General features: G+C 40.0%; 1 protein-coding gene across 1 annotated transcript; it reads left to right on the top strand.

The window, feature by feature from the left end:
• The first annotated feature begins 206 nt into the window (after positions 1-206).
• LOC137274769 (histidine N-acetyltransferase-like) lies at positions 207-11,069 on the top strand. Its single transcript, XM_067808104.1, has 3 exons — positions 207-368; positions 2,209-2,442; positions 10,539-11,069. Exons 1-3 carry the CDS (start codon positions 207-209, stop codon positions 11,067-11,069), a joined length of 927 nt encoding a protein of 308 aa, XP_067664205.1.
• The last annotated feature ends 6,866 nt before the right edge of the window (positions 11,070-17,935 follow it).

The following is a 17,935-nucleotide window of genomic DNA, read 5'->3' as shown; positions in this document are numbered from 1 at the left end:
TGTACATTGTGCTGATGAAAGCGCCGTTGCTGTAATTAGACCGCAACATTATAATCATCTGAACAGGTGCGTGTGTTGTGTACCAAAGTCATTCACTGGACTTTTCTGTATTATCTTCCCGAGAAGTTATAATTTCACATCAGCAACATATGCCCAGCGTAAGAGGCTTCAGCACTTCCTAGTCCATGTTTCTTTGTAGTGAAACCATGGCCGACTATCACATTAGGCGTGCCACGGTTGATGACTTTGACGACGTAATGGCTATTGGGGACGTGATCAGGGGAATTGACTACCTTCGCCATTGCTACCACACCTTCATGGACGACTGTAACGTCAGGTCATATGTCTACATCATCGGAAAGGAGATAGTGAGTAGCTTCACAACACAGGTTTGTCACCAGTTCTGGCTATTCGCGGACAATCATGGGAATTATGAAGCCATTACAATAGGGTCAATAGAATTAATGTTGGTCTGAAGAGTCATGTCACTTATTCAACTTCTAAAAGCCTTTTTAAAAGACGGGAATTTCTCTTATGTTTTCTAGACACGTGTCCGTAACATGAAACAATGTAAAGTTCAGTAATACAGACTTCAAAAATGGAAATAACAATGGGAAAATGAGAATGTTGATGTCAGTATTTTATGAAAATCCAACCCTTATTCCCGCTCGTCTCGCTGAAGACCTGTGTTCCGATTCCCCAAACGGGTACATTGTGTGAAACCCGCATCAGATGTCTTTGCTGGCTTTTGCTAAAAATGCCCAAAACTAAACTAACTCACTCGCAGACATGTGTCTTGTGACCTTTCGGTGAGTACTGCCATTATGTCTACAGAACAGATTATCGTCAGTGCCATGTCCACCCTTGTGGCAAATGTTCCCAGTTACCATAATTATGATATTCATGTTTGAAGCGCTTGCATGAAAGATTGCACACAGAGAGGAAATGATATTATAGTGCGGTCGGAAATAGAAACGAAATACGTACATATTTTGGCATTTATATCTACAATTTATGTACTTTTTGTGAAAGTGTGAAATATCTGTTAAGCTAAGTTTGGCCTAACCACTTTCTCAGTAGTAGGGAGATAGGAAACGCAGACAAAGACTTTACTCAATGCGCTTTTCCCTGTCCAAACTGATTTATTCAGAAGATGGCTTTCTGTACATTAGTGTGCAGGATATCGTATTATCATAGGACACGTTTTTCAATGTCCATTTTGAAAATTAACTTAGCTTCATTATTAACGATACCTGACGTAAAAATATAATAACTTAAATACTGAAACAATTAAGGATGTTGCTACAAGTCTCACAATCACTATGAAAAGAAACAAGTAGAAGGGTTCTTCTCAAAACCAGGACGGGTGTCGCAAACAGTGTTTCGGGTCGGACTGGGGGATAGAGATATCAGCTGAGATAAAATAATCCTTGAGATGAATTAAACTGTGTAAGCAAACGGTATGTCATAACAATTTACAAATAATATCCAGTCCTGTCGGTCTTGGGGTGGTCATGTCACCTGTATAATTTGAGATATTTAATATGATTTAAGCATATCTCTGGGTATCACACTCTTTTACACATATCAACATAAACGTTATTGAAGAGAAATACGTAAGATATTAATGAATAGATAAAACATATACAACACACATAAGAAGGCATGACATATCGAAACGTCCCCCTGCGCCTGTTGACAGCCTATGCATTCATCTCACGTGAGTCAACGGTTCGTCGTCATACCTGGCTGAGCGACCTAATCGCCATCTATAGTCTGATCTATTGTTCTCAGCAACTATTAAACTTTTGCACGATTTTACGAGTAAGGATGCTTTTCTGAATATCCTATTACGCACGCCACTTAACGCCCGGTTATGCCGATGTGGGCTATTTCGATATATGCTATTGGCACGTCTTGGCGGATACAAAGTAGCAGCCTAAAACAGGTTTTGATAACACAATGTGGGAGTCGCGGTGGCTGAGCGGGGTTAGGCAGCTGACTTTGTCTATTGGCGATTAGGTGCCTGACTCTTAGTGTGTGGGTACCAAGACAGTATAATCCCATTTATAACATATGTTACACAAAACAGTTTTTTTGTCTGTTCCAGACAGTACAGTACAGTAGCATTAAAGGAAATGATACCGACAGATTTAATAATTTTTTTTTTTTTTTATACATTGTTCTAAGTGGCTTCTGTACCAATAGGTTGGCTTCTGCTGTGTTCATCTTATCGACGATGGTATGACCTTTCATCTACGAGGTGGTAGGGTGAAGGAAGGCTTCCGGGGACAGGGTATTTACAGTCGCCTACTCAAACACGTTTACGCTGACTACAAAGACGTAGACAGCATTAAGTACGACGCAGTGACCATCAGCAGTCGCAACTTTGAAGCAATGAAGAAAACCCTTGAGGAGACCTATAATGTATCGTGCAGAAAGGTTTGTACCTAAGTCACTCATGGCAATGAATGCAACACATTTCACATATACAAGTCTTACCCGTAACGATTTGAATCAAACGGGTATGAAGACAGGAAGAGGCATCGGCCACATGTGGGAACCCAAAGGCGCGTCCAGAGGGCGTGCGCTGGGGTGAGCACCTGGCGAGACAATAGAATATACATCCATACTTCTTAAGAATGCCCTCGGGTCATGTTTTACCCTATACGTAAAACACCTGTACACTGTTTACAATTGTTTATTTAACTGGAATTACTGGGACTGGAGTTCAATAGATAAACAATCATTATGAAAGTTAGTAATACACCTCAGTACATATTCCCGACGTGAGGGTCGTGATTTACATTCTCTTTGTGTGTGTGAGATGATGAGCACAATGTGCATGCCTTCGTCTCTCATTGTAGGTCTTCATACACAAGCGTTTTTCCTCTCAGGGACTCGGCAAAACTCGCAGGTTCTAGTAACGCTCACACAATGCCATGGCGTGGTTCAGATTAAGATGGATTTTCAGTTATACGCTAGTAGGAAATATGACACCCATGACATGCAACGGGTCGGCCGTCCACATATTACATCATGCAGCGGTTGGTTCATCTACAAAATTCATAAAAACTGCTACATGAACATAGAGGAAACCAATAAATGGAATCATTACCATCATTAGTAGATGAGAGGCACCCGTGGCGAGCCACCTCCTCGTGGTGGGTGCTGGGTAACGCCAAGAGCTCGCCGACACCCCCCCCCCCCCCCCCCCACGTAGTGGACCCGGGGGGATATTTGGTCCACCAACCCGTTTGCCGTGGGTTGCGGCCCTGTGTCGGTGGAGGAGGGGATCCTGGTGGTTGAGGGCAATGGGAGCAGGATCAGTGTTCCTATTGCTCAACACACCACTTTGGCCCTTACTTCACCTAGACGGGTGGTAGAACTGGCCCAGTTCTATCAATCGGCTGGTCACGCCAAGCCCTGAGCTACAACTATTTCATGCTCAAAATTTATGAAACTGGTAATTTGATTTTTCATGCTTGGCTCCTTGGAGATTGTAATTTGCAATTCATCAGTTTATATATGTTTTTGCCTAGAGTCGTATGCCCAGAAGGCGGTGGCTCATGGGCCAATCTGGTGGAAATATTAATCCTTTGATTTTTCTACTGGAGTATATCATCCGGGTATCCTTGGTGCTGCAAGCTGGAGGCCCGCTTGTTTTTAGCATTGTCCTTGTGATACTCCGTGGTGGGTGGGGAGCTCGGATGATGAAACCTAAATAACTCACCATGGCTTACGAAACCCCCACTAAAAAGAGTAAACGTCCTCTTGAAAATGACCCTGTTGATGTCCTCAGAACGTCTAAACACATTGACTACTGGCCACGTTTTATTGTCATTGAGACCAAAGATAATGCACCTTTAAAGTTAAACCCTTTTGCGGTGTCTAAAGGTATTCAAGGCATTGCCGGTGATGTAAAGAACATTAGAAAATTACGTTCTGGTGCACTGTTGATCGAGTGCGCCAAAAGGCAACAGTCAACGAACCTTTTGAACACTGACACTTTCGTTGGCACTCCGGTTACTGTCACGGCCCACAAAACACTGAACACGAGCAAGGGGATCGTACGTGATCGAGATCGCTCAGTGGCAGACATGTCTGAACTTGATATCGCTTACGAAATGAAAGATCAGGGTGTATTATATGTCAAACGTTTCACAGCCCGTAAAAACAACACAACTATTCAAACTAATACCTATCTGTTTTCTTTCTCATCACCTAGTGCTCCAACATCACTTAAAGCTGGATACTGTAATATCAGTGTGGAAAAGTACATTCCGAATCCCCTTCGGTGTTTCAAATGCCAAAAGTTCGGCCACGGTGTCAATACTTGCACATTGTCTGTTGTGTGTGCTCACTGCAGTGAAAAGACACACACAACAGAAGATTGTGACAGTAACGTCAAAAAATGCACCAACTGCTCAGGCGACCATTCCTCATTTTCAAAACAGTGTCCTATTTGGAAAGAGCAAATGGAGATAAACAGAATAAAGTTTACTCAAAATATCTCCTTTTCTGAGGCAAAAAAACTGGTAAAGAGGTCTGATCTTCCAGAAAGTTATGCTACAGTAGCAAAAACTTCATTGGAGTCTACCCCTAAAATAACAAAATCATCCACAGGCTGCCAAACTACCTTGACTTGGGTAAATTGTGATTCTCCACAGCATTTGTACCCTGCCATATCATCTCAGACTGAGGAATCACTTCCTAGTACCTCAAAGTCTTCTTCTGATCACAAATCATCATCTCAGTCACACTCAAAGTCTCAATCCACAGCTGATAGTCAACAAACTGTGAAAAATAAATCGAAGCCAAAGCCTGATGCTTCAAAACAACAAAGTGGCAGAGCTCCTAAAGGGTCACAGAACAAAATTCAATTGTTCAATAAATACGGGTCTCTTGAAGACATGGACATTTCTGAAAACGTCCATTCTAGGGCACATAGCTTGTTGCCCTCCAAAAGAGTGCGGGGTAGATCCCCAATAAATCCCCCCAAAAGATAGTTTATTCTAATAATATTATACAGTGGAACTGCAGAGGATTGAGGACTAATTTACATGAACTACAGCTATTAGTCCAAGATTTTACACCTTCAGCGATATGTCTCCAAGAGACATATTTAAAAACAAACAGATACATTTGACCTTCGTCAATTTAATGCATATCATTGTTTTTCACCACCGGGTGATAGGGCCACTGGCGGATCATCCGTTCTAGTCAGACAAAACGTTATTCAAAGCCATCTTTCACTTAATACTAATATGTAGGCTGTTGCATTGAGAGTTACTTTACATGTAGCGTTTACGCTATGCTCCCTTTAAATTTCGCCGTCTTCGACGTTTGCCAAAACTGATTTTCAAGCTCTATATGACCAGCTCCCGAAGCCCTGTATTATAATGGGAGATTCAAATGGACACAACCCACTCTGGGGTAGTGTAGCTACAAACACTAAAGGTAAGTTATTGGAGGATTTTTGTTCTGACAATGATTTATGTATTTATAATGATGGTTCCAATACATATTTACACCCTGGTACGGGGACCTATTCTGCTCTTGACTTGTCACTCACAAATTCAGAACTACTAAATGAATTCGAATGGTCAGTCCACGATGACCTCTGTGGAAGTGACCATTTTCCTACTGTATTAAAAGCTGTAACTCCATCTGATGTTCCTCCATCATCAAGGCGAAATTTTAAAAAGGCTAGCTGGGCTTTATATGAAACACTGTGTGCTGAAAAACTTAAACCTGGGCTATTTATGGACGTTCCCGATGCTATTAAATGCTTCTCTGATGAACTGAATTCCATAGCTGATGAGTGTATACCAATGTCCTCTGTAGTTCCACACATAAGAAAACAATGGTTAGACGATGAGTGCAAACAAGTTAGGAAGGCAAGGAGAAAAGCAGAACATTATTTCCGTCGCCATCCTATGGTCCATAATTTAAATAAATTTAAAATTTTAAATGCTAAAGCACGGCGTACTTATAAACAGAACAAACGCCAATCTTGGCAAAATTATGTATCCAAAATAAATTCTCGGACACCCATGTCCAAGGTATGGAACATGGTGCAGAAAATTAAAGGTAAAGGTACTAAATCTACTGTCCATCATCTTAAACATGGAGATCAGTTACTTACGGATAAATCTGATATTGCAAATAAACTGGGTGAAACCCTTGCTAAACACTCTTCCTCTTCTAACTATTTACCTAAATTCCAGCAGTATCAAAAACAACAAGAAAAGAAAAGTATTAATTTCAATTCTGATAATGGGGAAGATTATAATGAAACATTTTCTATTCATGAACTCCATACTGCTCTTGATCAAGCTCACAACACTGCTACAGGAGCTGATAACATACATTATCAACTTCTGAAGCACTTACCAGAATCCTGTTTAGAGACGCTCTTGTATATATTTGATGATATTTGGACTTCCGGGAAATTTCCTTCTTCATGGCGTGATGCAATAGTGGTACCCATACCTAAACCTGGATGTGATCATACGGATCCGTCCAATTATCGTCCGATTTCATTGACAAGCTGTGTTTGCAAGACCATGGAACGCATGATAAATAATCGACTTGTTTGGTACTTGGAAACTAATAACCTTATCACAGATATACAATGTGGTTTCCGGAAAAAACAGAAGTACAGTCGATCACTTAGTTCGTTTGGAATCATTTGTAAAAAACGCATTAATTAACAAACAGCACGCTGTGTCTATCTTTTTTGATCTTGAAAAAGCATATGACACAACTTGGAAATATGGCATTTTACGAGATTTACATGGCTTCGGTTTGCGAGGTCGTTTGCCTGAATTTATAGCCAAGTTTTTAAATAACAGACAATTCCAGGTCCGTGTGGGTTCTACCCTGTCTGATCATTACAATCAGGATCAGGGTGTTCCACAAGGCAGTATTTTGTCAGTCACACTTTTTAGTATAAAGATAAATAGTTTATCAAAAGTTTTAAACGATTCAATTGATGGATCGTTATTTGTGGATGATTTTAATATTTCTTGTCGTGGTAAAAACATGCATACTATTGAACGGCAACTGCAGTTGTGTTTAAACAAAATAAATAAATGGTGTCTTGAAAACGGCCTTAAATTTTCTAAATCCAAAACTAATTGTATACATTTTTGTAGAAAATATAAGCCACATAAGGACCCTGAACTCTCTCTAGATGGCACTCCCATCAAACTTGTGAAGGAAGCTAAGTTCTTGGGTCTCATTTTTGACTCACACTTAACGTTTCTACCACATATTAAATCACTTAAAACTAAATGCCTGAAAGCACTTGACTTATTGAAAGTAATTTCAAATTCAAAATGGGGAGGGGATCAAGCTTCCCTTCTCCATCTATATCGATCTCTCGTGCGTTCGAAACACGATTATGGCTCCATTGTCTATGGTGGAGCCTGCAAAGGCAACTTAAAACTATTAGATTCAGTCCATCATCAAGGTCTAAGACTTTGTCTTGGCTCCTTCAGAACTTCACCTGTTGACAGCCTGTATGTCGAGGCCGACGAACCATCTCTTGAGCAGCGACGTATAAAATTAGCTTTACAGTATGTAACAAAACTATATTCAAATGAGTCCAACCCTGCATATAACTGTGTTTTCAATCCCCTGTATGAGGATTTATACAAAAAGAAATCTTCTCTTGTTCCGCCTCGTGGTTTAAGAATAAAACCACTTATTTCTGCTGCCAGCATTGAGCTGGAAAACATAGCTCCTTCCCGTCTTCTTTCTTCTCCTCCTTGGCAGTTGGTTAGGCCACAAGATGACCTAACATTAACGACTTTTAAAAAATCAGAAACGAATGAATTACAGTATAAACAAGAATATAATCAACTGCAACATAAATATAGCAATTATAAATCCTTATTTACAGATGGGTCCAAGGACGGTGGCGCAGTTGCTTGTGCCACTGTCATTGGATCCAGAACAATATCTTCTCGATTACCAGATAATAGTTCTATTTTTACAGCAGAAGCTAACGCCATATTAACAGCTCTCAAATATATTCAAAGACACCCTAAACGTAAACAATATATAATCTATTCAGACTCTCTTTCTTGCCTCCAGGCTATTAAAAATATCTCTTGTAAACATCCACTTTTAATAGAAATTATTGAATTGTATAATAATCTTGCCACTGGCCAATACGACATCGTCTTTTGTTGGTTACCCAGCCACGTAGGTATTTCCGGTAACGCAATGGCCGATCTTGCTGCCAAGGCAGCACTCAAAAAATCTGTGACACCACTTCTTATTCCATACTCTGATTATAAAGCCAGCATTAGAACTTACATCCGTGATCTGATGCAGAAGATGTGGGACACCCAAGTGGGCATAAATAAATTACAAGCAATAAAACCCTATATTGGTTACACCTACTTGGGTTGTCAGTCCAGATTTGAAGAGGTCATCATGCGGCGATGTCGTATTGGCCACACCAGATATACACATGAATACCTTTTGAAAGGTGAGGATCCTCCGTTCTGCATCCCTTGTGATGAAAGAATCACAGTCAAGCATATCTTGCTTGACTGTGTTGAGTATTCCATCACAAGGGATCAGTATTTTAATTCAGATACTAAGAAGGATCTTTTCGACAGTGTTAGTCCTCATTTAATTATTGCATTTTTAAAGGAATTAAATTTGTTAACCGAACTGTAAATAGATAAATATTTTAAAATTGGAAGATTAAATTAGTAACTCAAATCGTTAGTGGCTGTACCCTCAAAGGGGGTTGAAGTACCGTAAAATAATTGTCCTCCTGAGAGCGTACGTAAGTCCAAAAACATTTGACGTACATTTCAGTTTTCCAGCTTTTTAATCGTAGAATAAGTGTGTTTTTACTTTATGGCTAGATTTGTCTAAATTGCTAACAGCTGAAGGGATGATGTAAATCCAACTAGGGTCCATGCAGGAAGCAAATGTACTGTAAGTCCCCATGGTCCTTAGTATGGTGATCTACCTTCAGTTGTTGGCAACCTATAGCTCATTTTTATATTGTACTGTCCTCTATAGATACATTGTTTTAGGTCTATTCAGTTTTATATTCTTTTCTGTGATATTCTAGTCAGTTTTACTGTCCTTCGTTGACAGGGTTTTACAATGTCCGTGCTAGTAATTCATTTGTATTTTTATAATTAATCGTTCTCGTCACGATATGGCTGCAATACTGCCGATGTGACGTTAAATACTAACTCACTCACTCACTCATTAGTAGCTGAGCCTTTTCCTTTTCTTAAAAGATCCTTGGCAGTATCTTAAGTGTGTATTTGTGAATCAGTATCAAATTCTGTTGGTATGAGGCATTTGCTGAGAAATCGAAGCTACGGTAGCACGCGTCATGAAGTCACTGAAAAGTAAATGGCCAAAGCATGAAAGTAGGGACTAGCAAAAGCACACAGCCTTATCTTGTCACAGGTACGCACGTCAAACGTGTAACTGTTCTCCACGTCTACTCTCAAGCATTTTGAATTGTTTTGCAGAGGCTATGAATACTGTATCTTTGAGAGGGCTTCAGAGCAAGAATTGTAGGATGCTCTTTGACATTTGGGGCAGTGGGCAGCCCAGTGGTCAAAGCGTTCGCTAGTCAAACCGAAGGCACAGGTTCGATTCCCCACATGGGTACAATTTGAAGCCCATTTCCGGTGTCACCCGTGGTGGTGCTACTGAAATATAGCTAAAAATGGCGTAAAGTCCAGCTCATATTCACCCACTGTTTTACATCTTCACAAACTGGGTCTACTCTAATGTTTTTCGAATGATGTGTACTCTAAACACCAAAGGGTCACGTTGCAATGATGTTGTTTGACATTAGTTTATGGGTGTGATATGATGGACAAACCAAAGGTTTGAAATGGTCAAGGTCACTGGTATTTGTCTGTCCCGTCTTAATGTTGTGATACGTGGACGTGAGCAATGAGTACTGCAGTATTTTTCAGAAAACGTCTCAACCCTTGGCTGGCTCTCGATCCCTGGCCAAGTAGTATCCGTGAAAGGTTATGAAAACAATTCAACGTTTCAACAGACCGAATAACTTACGTTTTATAAGATTCGATGTGATATTCTGTGTAGTTAGACCTATTTGTGAAGATCCCGGAGCAGAATTGGTATTCAGCAACCCATGTTTGTCGCAAGAGTGGACTAACGGGATCGGGTGGACTTGACAAATGCCATCGTATGGGAGAGTGGGTGAGTCAGTTTAGTTTTACGCCGATTTTAGCAATATCACGGCGGGGGACACCAGAAAATGGGCTTCACACCTTGTACCCATGTGGGGAATCGAACCCGGGTCTTCGGCGTGACGAGCGAATGCTTTACCCACTAGACTACCCACACACCCCCCCACCCCCCACCAATGTATTGGCGTTCTGTAGATCGCTCATTTGACGCCAACTCGATTATTTACCCTACGATCACATGCTCTTCACAAAAAACGTAATTCTACAGCTGTTTGTCTGTTGTGATTTCATACAACTATCATCTCATGTACTTCTGTATTGCAGTCCATCTTAAGTTACCGATTTACGAGTGTGGAGACGGATTTTCCATCACACAGGACGGCATTTCTGGAGGAGGTAAACTCATCGGCTATGACGGCATTGTTAGAAGACGCCAAATCCCGAGACACACTGTTCCCTGAAGTCAAAATAATAATAGATCGGGTTGCTCTTCGTCCTCTGCCGTCAAATGTGAAATACATACTGGCAGTGGACACATTTGCTCTCAAGTCGACATGCGATCACTGTAAAGTGTCACTTCTTACAGTTGGAACTCCAATGGAATGTCAACGTGGACTCCGGTATCTCATAGACGTTTTCGGAAGTGACGTCAGAGTCCTACATCATCACATTATACGTCATCTGGAACATCTGAAGGCGTCGACACAAAAAGAAGTTGTATTTCAGGTATGCACTTCTTCAGATGTAGCAAAAGGCGTGGATGACATTATGAAAGATCTTCAAATATCACCCATCCATGAATTGTGGACTGGAATTGTCTGTCTAGAAAAAGTTTTCCCAATGAAGATTCGGTAATATTCTTCAAATCACGTATGTATCCGTTACACACAAGGCGTGCCCTCGGCTATCTAGAGTTGTGTCGGCTTTTAAGTTCAACTAAGGTATGGATTTAAAACTACTCTTGCATACTATAACACCAGAAATTGTTTGTTATAATTAATAATGAATATATGTTCTGGTTTTCACAAACATCTTAATCATGTTCTTAGCGCATCATATCTTTTCTCAAATACATATATGTTACACATTTATAACCCAAATGGTATTTTACTTATGATATCATCCTTCTACAGCCTCTGCATTCCACCCAGACACAACACATCGTATCAGCTGGTTGTGTACAACACTGCCCATCACCATCGTGGTTTACTCGTAAGAGACGTATTTACACAATGTACAATATATGCAGCAAATCCTAACGCAGCCAGTTACGCAATGCCGAAGCCTGATACGTAACACCAGAGATAAACATTTAAAGAGTGGAATCGTTCCCTCGACGACGTAGTAGCATATTACTTGAGGGTTTAGAGTAATCGCGTAAGTCACACATATATATACACATTTCACAAATACAAAATAAAAATCAGTATTGGAAGAATATAATTTGCTAACTCTCATTAAGCTCAATCCATTTAATCTCAACCATTTCATTCTCATGGTTCTTCAGCCAACAGGAAACATATCTCTGAAAAACGGAAAATAGCTCTTCGTAGTGACATGAAGGAGCAAAGGTTACACTTATGTAAGTAGTAATATCCATATACAAAAAAACCTGACCGAGAATGACGTACACAGGTCACACCACCTTTATGTGCGCCACCAATCAACTAACCTGGAGTTACATCCCCTTGAGAAAAAAAATCCCTTCTCATTCATCATTCCACCATACAACACAACACATTGTATCAACGCAGGGATCGTGGTGCCCTACACGGCCGAGAAAAGAAAAAAATGAACCCAAGAGGGAGAGAGGGATACTTTTAGCCTGTTTTCTAAACTATCCTTGATACATCCATCTGCAGCTTTCTCTAGCACCCGCGTCTCTTGAACATTCGATCTGGGCGGTAGCTCCACCACACCAGGCAGTGCGGTCCATATTTTTTTATGTTTCCAACAAAGCCCGACAGCTTCCAAAACTAATCCCGACAAGCTACCATAGGACGCTGGCGTATTAGTCTCTGTGTGTGTGTGTGTAGCCATTGACACAGTCAGACACATTTCTTAAGACAAAGCAGTCAGAAATTGGATCAATATTGGCTTGAGCGAAATACCTTTCTAGACAGCTTGCAGAATACAACATTGTATTTGTCCGACCAGCCAGGCACCATCCCTGTAGATATCTGTTTTTGGTGGATGAGTGATTGAGTAAAAGCGCTGTCGGAAATAGGAAACCAGCTGTCTATTCACATTTATGTATGGAGTTGATATCTGAAAGTGTGTTGTATCTGTTAAGCTAAGCTCGGGAAAAACTACAAACTATATGTCAGTTCCAGTGGTAGGGCGATAGGAGACGTGATAGACGGTCTTTATTCAGGAGAAATTAGTGCAGAAATGAGCAATGCTGACTTTTTCCAGATCAACTGTCTGGAACAGACCATGACTTTATGCAAATTAGTGATGACATTGTATTACAAAGGACACTTTTTCATTGCCCATTTTTTAAATTAGACTTAGCTTTATTATAAACGATAGCATATTCAAAATAGCTGAAGCCAATGAGTCTCACCATCACTATAAAAGAAACCTCTAGGAGGGTTCGTCTCAAAAGCAAAACCAGAACGGATGTAGTAGACGATAGTTGGGGTTCGGCATAGAGATATTAGCTAACATATAACAACTCCCTCAGGGGAATTATTTAATTCAACTGTGGCAGTACACGGCATGTGTTAAAAATTTTCAAATAATATCCATTCATGTCGATCTTCGGGTTGTCACGCTACCATTTTATTGTGAGACATTTAATGGTTTTCTTCTTTTCTTTACCGGAATAAAAAACAAACTTCATGAAAGGTAGACACGTACGAGTCATCGTAAGATGTTCGTCAACAGAGGAGACATATTGAACACACATGCAAAAGTAAAAAAATATCTTTGAGATGGCCCCTTGTGCCAGTAGGCAGCGCATGCATGTCATGCCAGGTGATTCAAAGGTCCGTCGTCATATATGGCTGAGCGACCAAATTGCCATCTGTATACTGATGCACTGTTTACAGCAGCTGGTCGTATATTTATGAAGTTTTGCCCGATTTTATGAGTGAACATGCTTTTGTAGATAACCTTTTAAGCATTCCACTGAATTCCTAGTTAGGCCAAGGTCAGTTATTTCGATACAGAGTAACGGCCTAAACTTTGGTTGTTTTTTTTCAATTTCCGACAGTTTTTTAGTTAATAGTTTACGTCACATCGATATTTATACGTGAGGTAAGGTAATAAACAATGTATATATGTTATAACACATGTCGTCATAAGGCAGGAAAACAACTAGGCGATTACAGTTAAAATAAAAACCAAGCATGTACAGTTAAAATTAATAACATTATCTGGACAATACATAACACTGTATGTGAATGATTCACGATTTAAAGTCACGTCGGCAATATTTCTGCCATATGTTGAGTAACAATAGTTCACAATTCATAATACATGCATATGATATATAAATCCCTGTCGACGAATAACAATGAAATTGGTATATTATTATCACAAATTGAGTTGAAACTAGCTAGCAAATATCGTTAAAACTATTTTTTGACAATTCAACATTAATTTTGCATTTGGTCGCTAACAACTGAATGTGGATCACCCTAATAGGGACCATGGGGACTTACAGTTCTTTTGCTACCTGCAGGAGCCTAGCCGAATGTACACAAACATTTCAGCAGCTGTTGATTGCACTTGGTTGTAGCCATTATATACAACTATTAAAGGTTTCATTCTTTAAAGGCACTTAGAGGGTGGCGTAGTAATACAGGACAAATTTTTGTGGATAGCAGCTTCTGGAGTTTATTTTCACGACGTTTCGGGGCTTAACCTAGCCCCCTCATAAGGTTGAGGTGACCTGAACAGTAAGGCTGAACTGTTGTATGGTGATTGTAAAGTTGATTGTAGGGGCCTAAGATTTATTGTAACTAAGATTGTTCTGTGCAAGGGGACCCTGAACAGTAACGTTTAACTGTTAACTCTGCTCATGAAAATGCTATGAAAACATGATACCAGTAGCTAACAGGAATTCTATGACAACATAATAGAAGTAGTAGTGAATCGTTACAACTAACATGACTCACAGCATGAATACATCTCATTTGGATATATAGTAGCGTTGTTGGATTAAATTAGAAATGACAAATCCTTATTATACCAAATTGTTAGTTTAGACATGTACAGAAATGTTTGATAATTTACTGTATTGCATGTATAGCATGTAAAGTAATTATTGTTCATCCATGAGTGCCCTTGTCAGTCTTTTTACTATGATTTTCTGGTGATGCACCAGGCACTAGGGAGGTAAACCCCTAGATCTCCGGTACTAATCTTCTAATGAAGACTGACTCAAGAAGTTTTCTTTACCGCCAATTATTGACGTTGGACGCCAAGTCTTGAGAGTGTTGCCATTTGAATTAGTGATTTTTATTTTTATTAATGTGTTCTGATATTGCAGATTTAAGGTCAGATTTTTCAACTGAAGTTTCGTGTTCTTTTAGTCTAATGTTGAAAGGAAAGCAAGTTTCTCCAATGTAGTTGCTACCACAATCACAAGAAATTTGGAATATACCTCCTCTGGAATTGGACTCATTCTGGTTGCTGCCACCTCTCCCATTTGCTCTCAGGATGTTTTTTTAAAGTTTTCTCATAATAAAATGTCACATCCAAAGTTGTTATTCTTATAATGAGTCAGCTGATGTGATGGCTAATCTGGCATTGGTATGGAATGTTAATCCTGGTGGGAGCTGGTTCAGTTTTCCTTGAACGATTATTTCGTTGATGGTGGTGGCAATTGTCTGCTCTATTAGTTTTTTAGGATATACATTGAGGGTGATGAAAGTTTTTTGAGGTGGTCGATTTCATCTTGGAAGTGTGCTGGGTCGCAGATAGCCTTGGCGCATCTGGTTAGGGTTGATACAATGGCTCGTTTAATTTGTGGATGGTGGTTGGATAAATAATGAATATACTGGTCAGTGTGTGTTGGTTTTCCATAGACAGAAGAAGTGATCTTGTTGGGTGAATTATCGAGGGACACATGAAGAAAGGGGAGATTGTGTTGATCTTCAGTTTCCATGGTAAACTGGACGGAAGTGCTGTTTTTAGGTGATCTAGGAGAACAGCAGGGTCATGGTCAGGATCAAGGATGGTGAAAATATCATCAACCTTTCCATACCAGCATAGTGGTTGGAATGACGATGTTTGTAGGGCTGACTCTTCAAAACTTGTCATGAAGATTTCAGTAATCAGAGGGGATAGTGGTGAACCCATGGGGAGCCAATGAATATGTTGATAGATGTTGTTTTGCCATGTGAAATATGAAGTCTGGAAACAGCTGGATACTATTTGAATTATGCTGTCTATGCTGAGTGTTGAGCCAAGAGTATCAATACAACCGTTTAACTTTCCACGGAGGATATCATGAGCTTCATGAACTGGAATGTTTGTAAATAAGTCCACAACATCATAACTTTCCATTCTGCCTGATTCTCCAGGGTCCGACAGCCTGTTTACAAATGGTGCCGAGTCGCTGATGAATGATTTACCTTCTTTCCCCAAAGGGGCAAGCAGTCTAGAAAGGCATTGAGCTGTATTGTAGTAAACTGACCCTCTGTAGCACACTAGTATTCTAGTTTTTACAGGATTGTTTTGTGAATTTTCATAGTGGCACGGGCATAAGGAGATTTGCAATTAATAGGATCTAACTTATTGTACATAGTATCATTGATTTGCTTGCTGTCTTGGAGAGTCTTTAGATTTTTTTCTGCTGGCGTTCAAACTTTGCTGTAGGGTCCTTGAGTAGAGTCTTGTAGGTTGTGGTGTCACTGAGGCTTTTGTTCACAGGATCATGAAATTCAGAGTGTCCATGATGACTGCTGCCTTACCTATGTCCACTTCTGTGATGGTGATGGATTTGTCTTTGCGGAGTTCCTGGGTGGCCTGCTTTTCTTGTGAGGAAAGATTACTGCCTTGGTTAGAAGAACGTTTGATGAGGTCAGCTATTTGGTGCCGGAGGTATTCCACATTACCATTAGGGGGGAAGTTGTTGGAGGCCGCTTTCGATACTGATGATGAATTCATCCGATATGACGGAGTTGCAAGTGGGGATGAAATTCACTGGTAGTAGTAACGCTGCAATGGGACAAGTGAGCTGTTGCATTAGGTTACTTAATTTCTTAGTATGACATTCTTTCTTATTGTTGAGGAATGTATTGCTGACAGTTGTCAGTGACTGGGCTTTGTTCTGAAGTTCAGGACTGAGTGTGGTTTCTATGTAAGCTGAATATTTGCGAAGGTTATTCACCAGGGAGGCTTTCTTCCGTCTCAGTTGCTGGACTTGAACTTTGAGGATTCTGCCGCTGGCTTGATGCAGAAATTTCGTAATGGATGGGGTGTAGGTCAAGACAAGAGACCGTAGTCTGAGTCCCTTAGGTCTGTCTCTGCATCGGAGTAAGAATGTGTGGTGGTTTCTCGTTTTGATGATCTTCAAATGGATGGCTGAGTTGGTATCAAGAGGTGTGACTGCTTCATCTCCATGAAGGTATCTGATGTGATTCTTCAAAGGCATTTAGAAGTTGGCGTAGTATTACAGGACAATTTTTTATGGATAGCAACTTCTTGAGTTTATTTTCACGACGTTTCGGGGCTCATCCTAGCCCCCTCATCTGGTTGACCTGAACTGGGCCCGCTTGCACAGAGCAATCTTAGAGCCACAATTATTGTAAATCCTTAAGCTTCGGCTGCAATCGCCATCTTGCACAAAGCGATTGTAGGCTAAGATCATTTGAGTTACAATCAAAACTTACAATTGACTGGAAGCAAAATGGCGTTCAAGTTGGTGTCAGTGTCACGCAAATATTTAGCTTCACGTTTGAAGATTGCTTTTATATTGCATAAAACTGTATGATTCGCCTGGACACTTCAACAACTCGGAGAATGCAACGTCAAATTAACGTCAGAAATATCGTTATTTGCGGTAGTGAACAAAACCATTATCGAGTCGACATCATAAAGTACAATTCTTACCCGATTCAGTGTTGGAAAAAGTATTACACCATACCTTTGTGATACTCCAGAAAAGAATAGTAACGAAAGGTGTCTGCATGCGATTAGCAGTGGCCTTGAACTTTTCAAAAACTCAAGGGAAGATAATCTTTGTTTGTACGCAAGATGGGAGTGGTTTCCCTTTGCATAATATGCCGTTGCCGTGAAATCTGCCATGCCCAAATACAATGTATCTTCTGTTTTGACAGCGTAGATCTCAACATATTTTTTTTGGGTCAATAATTTCGTCTTAGTTTATCATTGAAATAATCTACAGTTGAATAACGTACAAAATTATGTCTTTTTCTACTGGTAAAACATGATTCTGACAAGAGTTTAATCTATGCATTTTAAATATAATACAAGTGTTCTTCCAACGGGAAAAATACACTTATTGAGATTTGTGAAAAAGGTTTGTAACAAATCGAAAAAATAATTACAAATAAATAGCAAGAAGTAATTAACATACTGTGGATGAAACATACAACACACACGAAAAAATAACGTTTTCATATTTCCCAATCATGCATTTTCCACAACACTCCAACAGTCATGTCACACTTTCATATCTTTACACATCTAATGCTTGTGGGATATATTTAGGATTTTACTCCAAATAACACCGCCCAGATGCCAAA

The sequence above is a fragment of the Haliotis asinina genome, chromosome 2 (genome assembly GCF_037392515.1).
Source record: "Haliotis asinina isolate JCU_RB_2024 chromosome 2, JCU_Hal_asi_v2, whole genome shotgun sequence".
NCBI lineage: Eukaryota > Metazoa > Mollusca > Gastropoda > Lepetellida > Haliotidae > Haliotis > Haliotis asinina.
Note: the sequence above shows the minus strand (reverse complement) of the source record. Positions and strands in the feature narration are given on the sequence as shown.

Bases quoted from the DNA above. Each gene is read 5' to 3' on its own strand.
- LOC137274769 (XM_067808104.1), top strand. From the start codon at position 207: ATGGCCGACTATCACATTAGGCGTGCCACGGTTGATGACTTTGACGAC. The intron at 369-2,208 runs GTGAGTAGCTTC...CTGTACCAATAG, and splicing joins ACATCATCGGAAAGGAGATA to GTTGGCTTCTGCTGTGTTCA. The intron at 2,443-10,538 runs GTTTGTACCTAA...TCTGTATTGCAG, and splicing joins ATAATGTATCGTGCAGAAAG to TCCATCTTAAGTTACCGATT.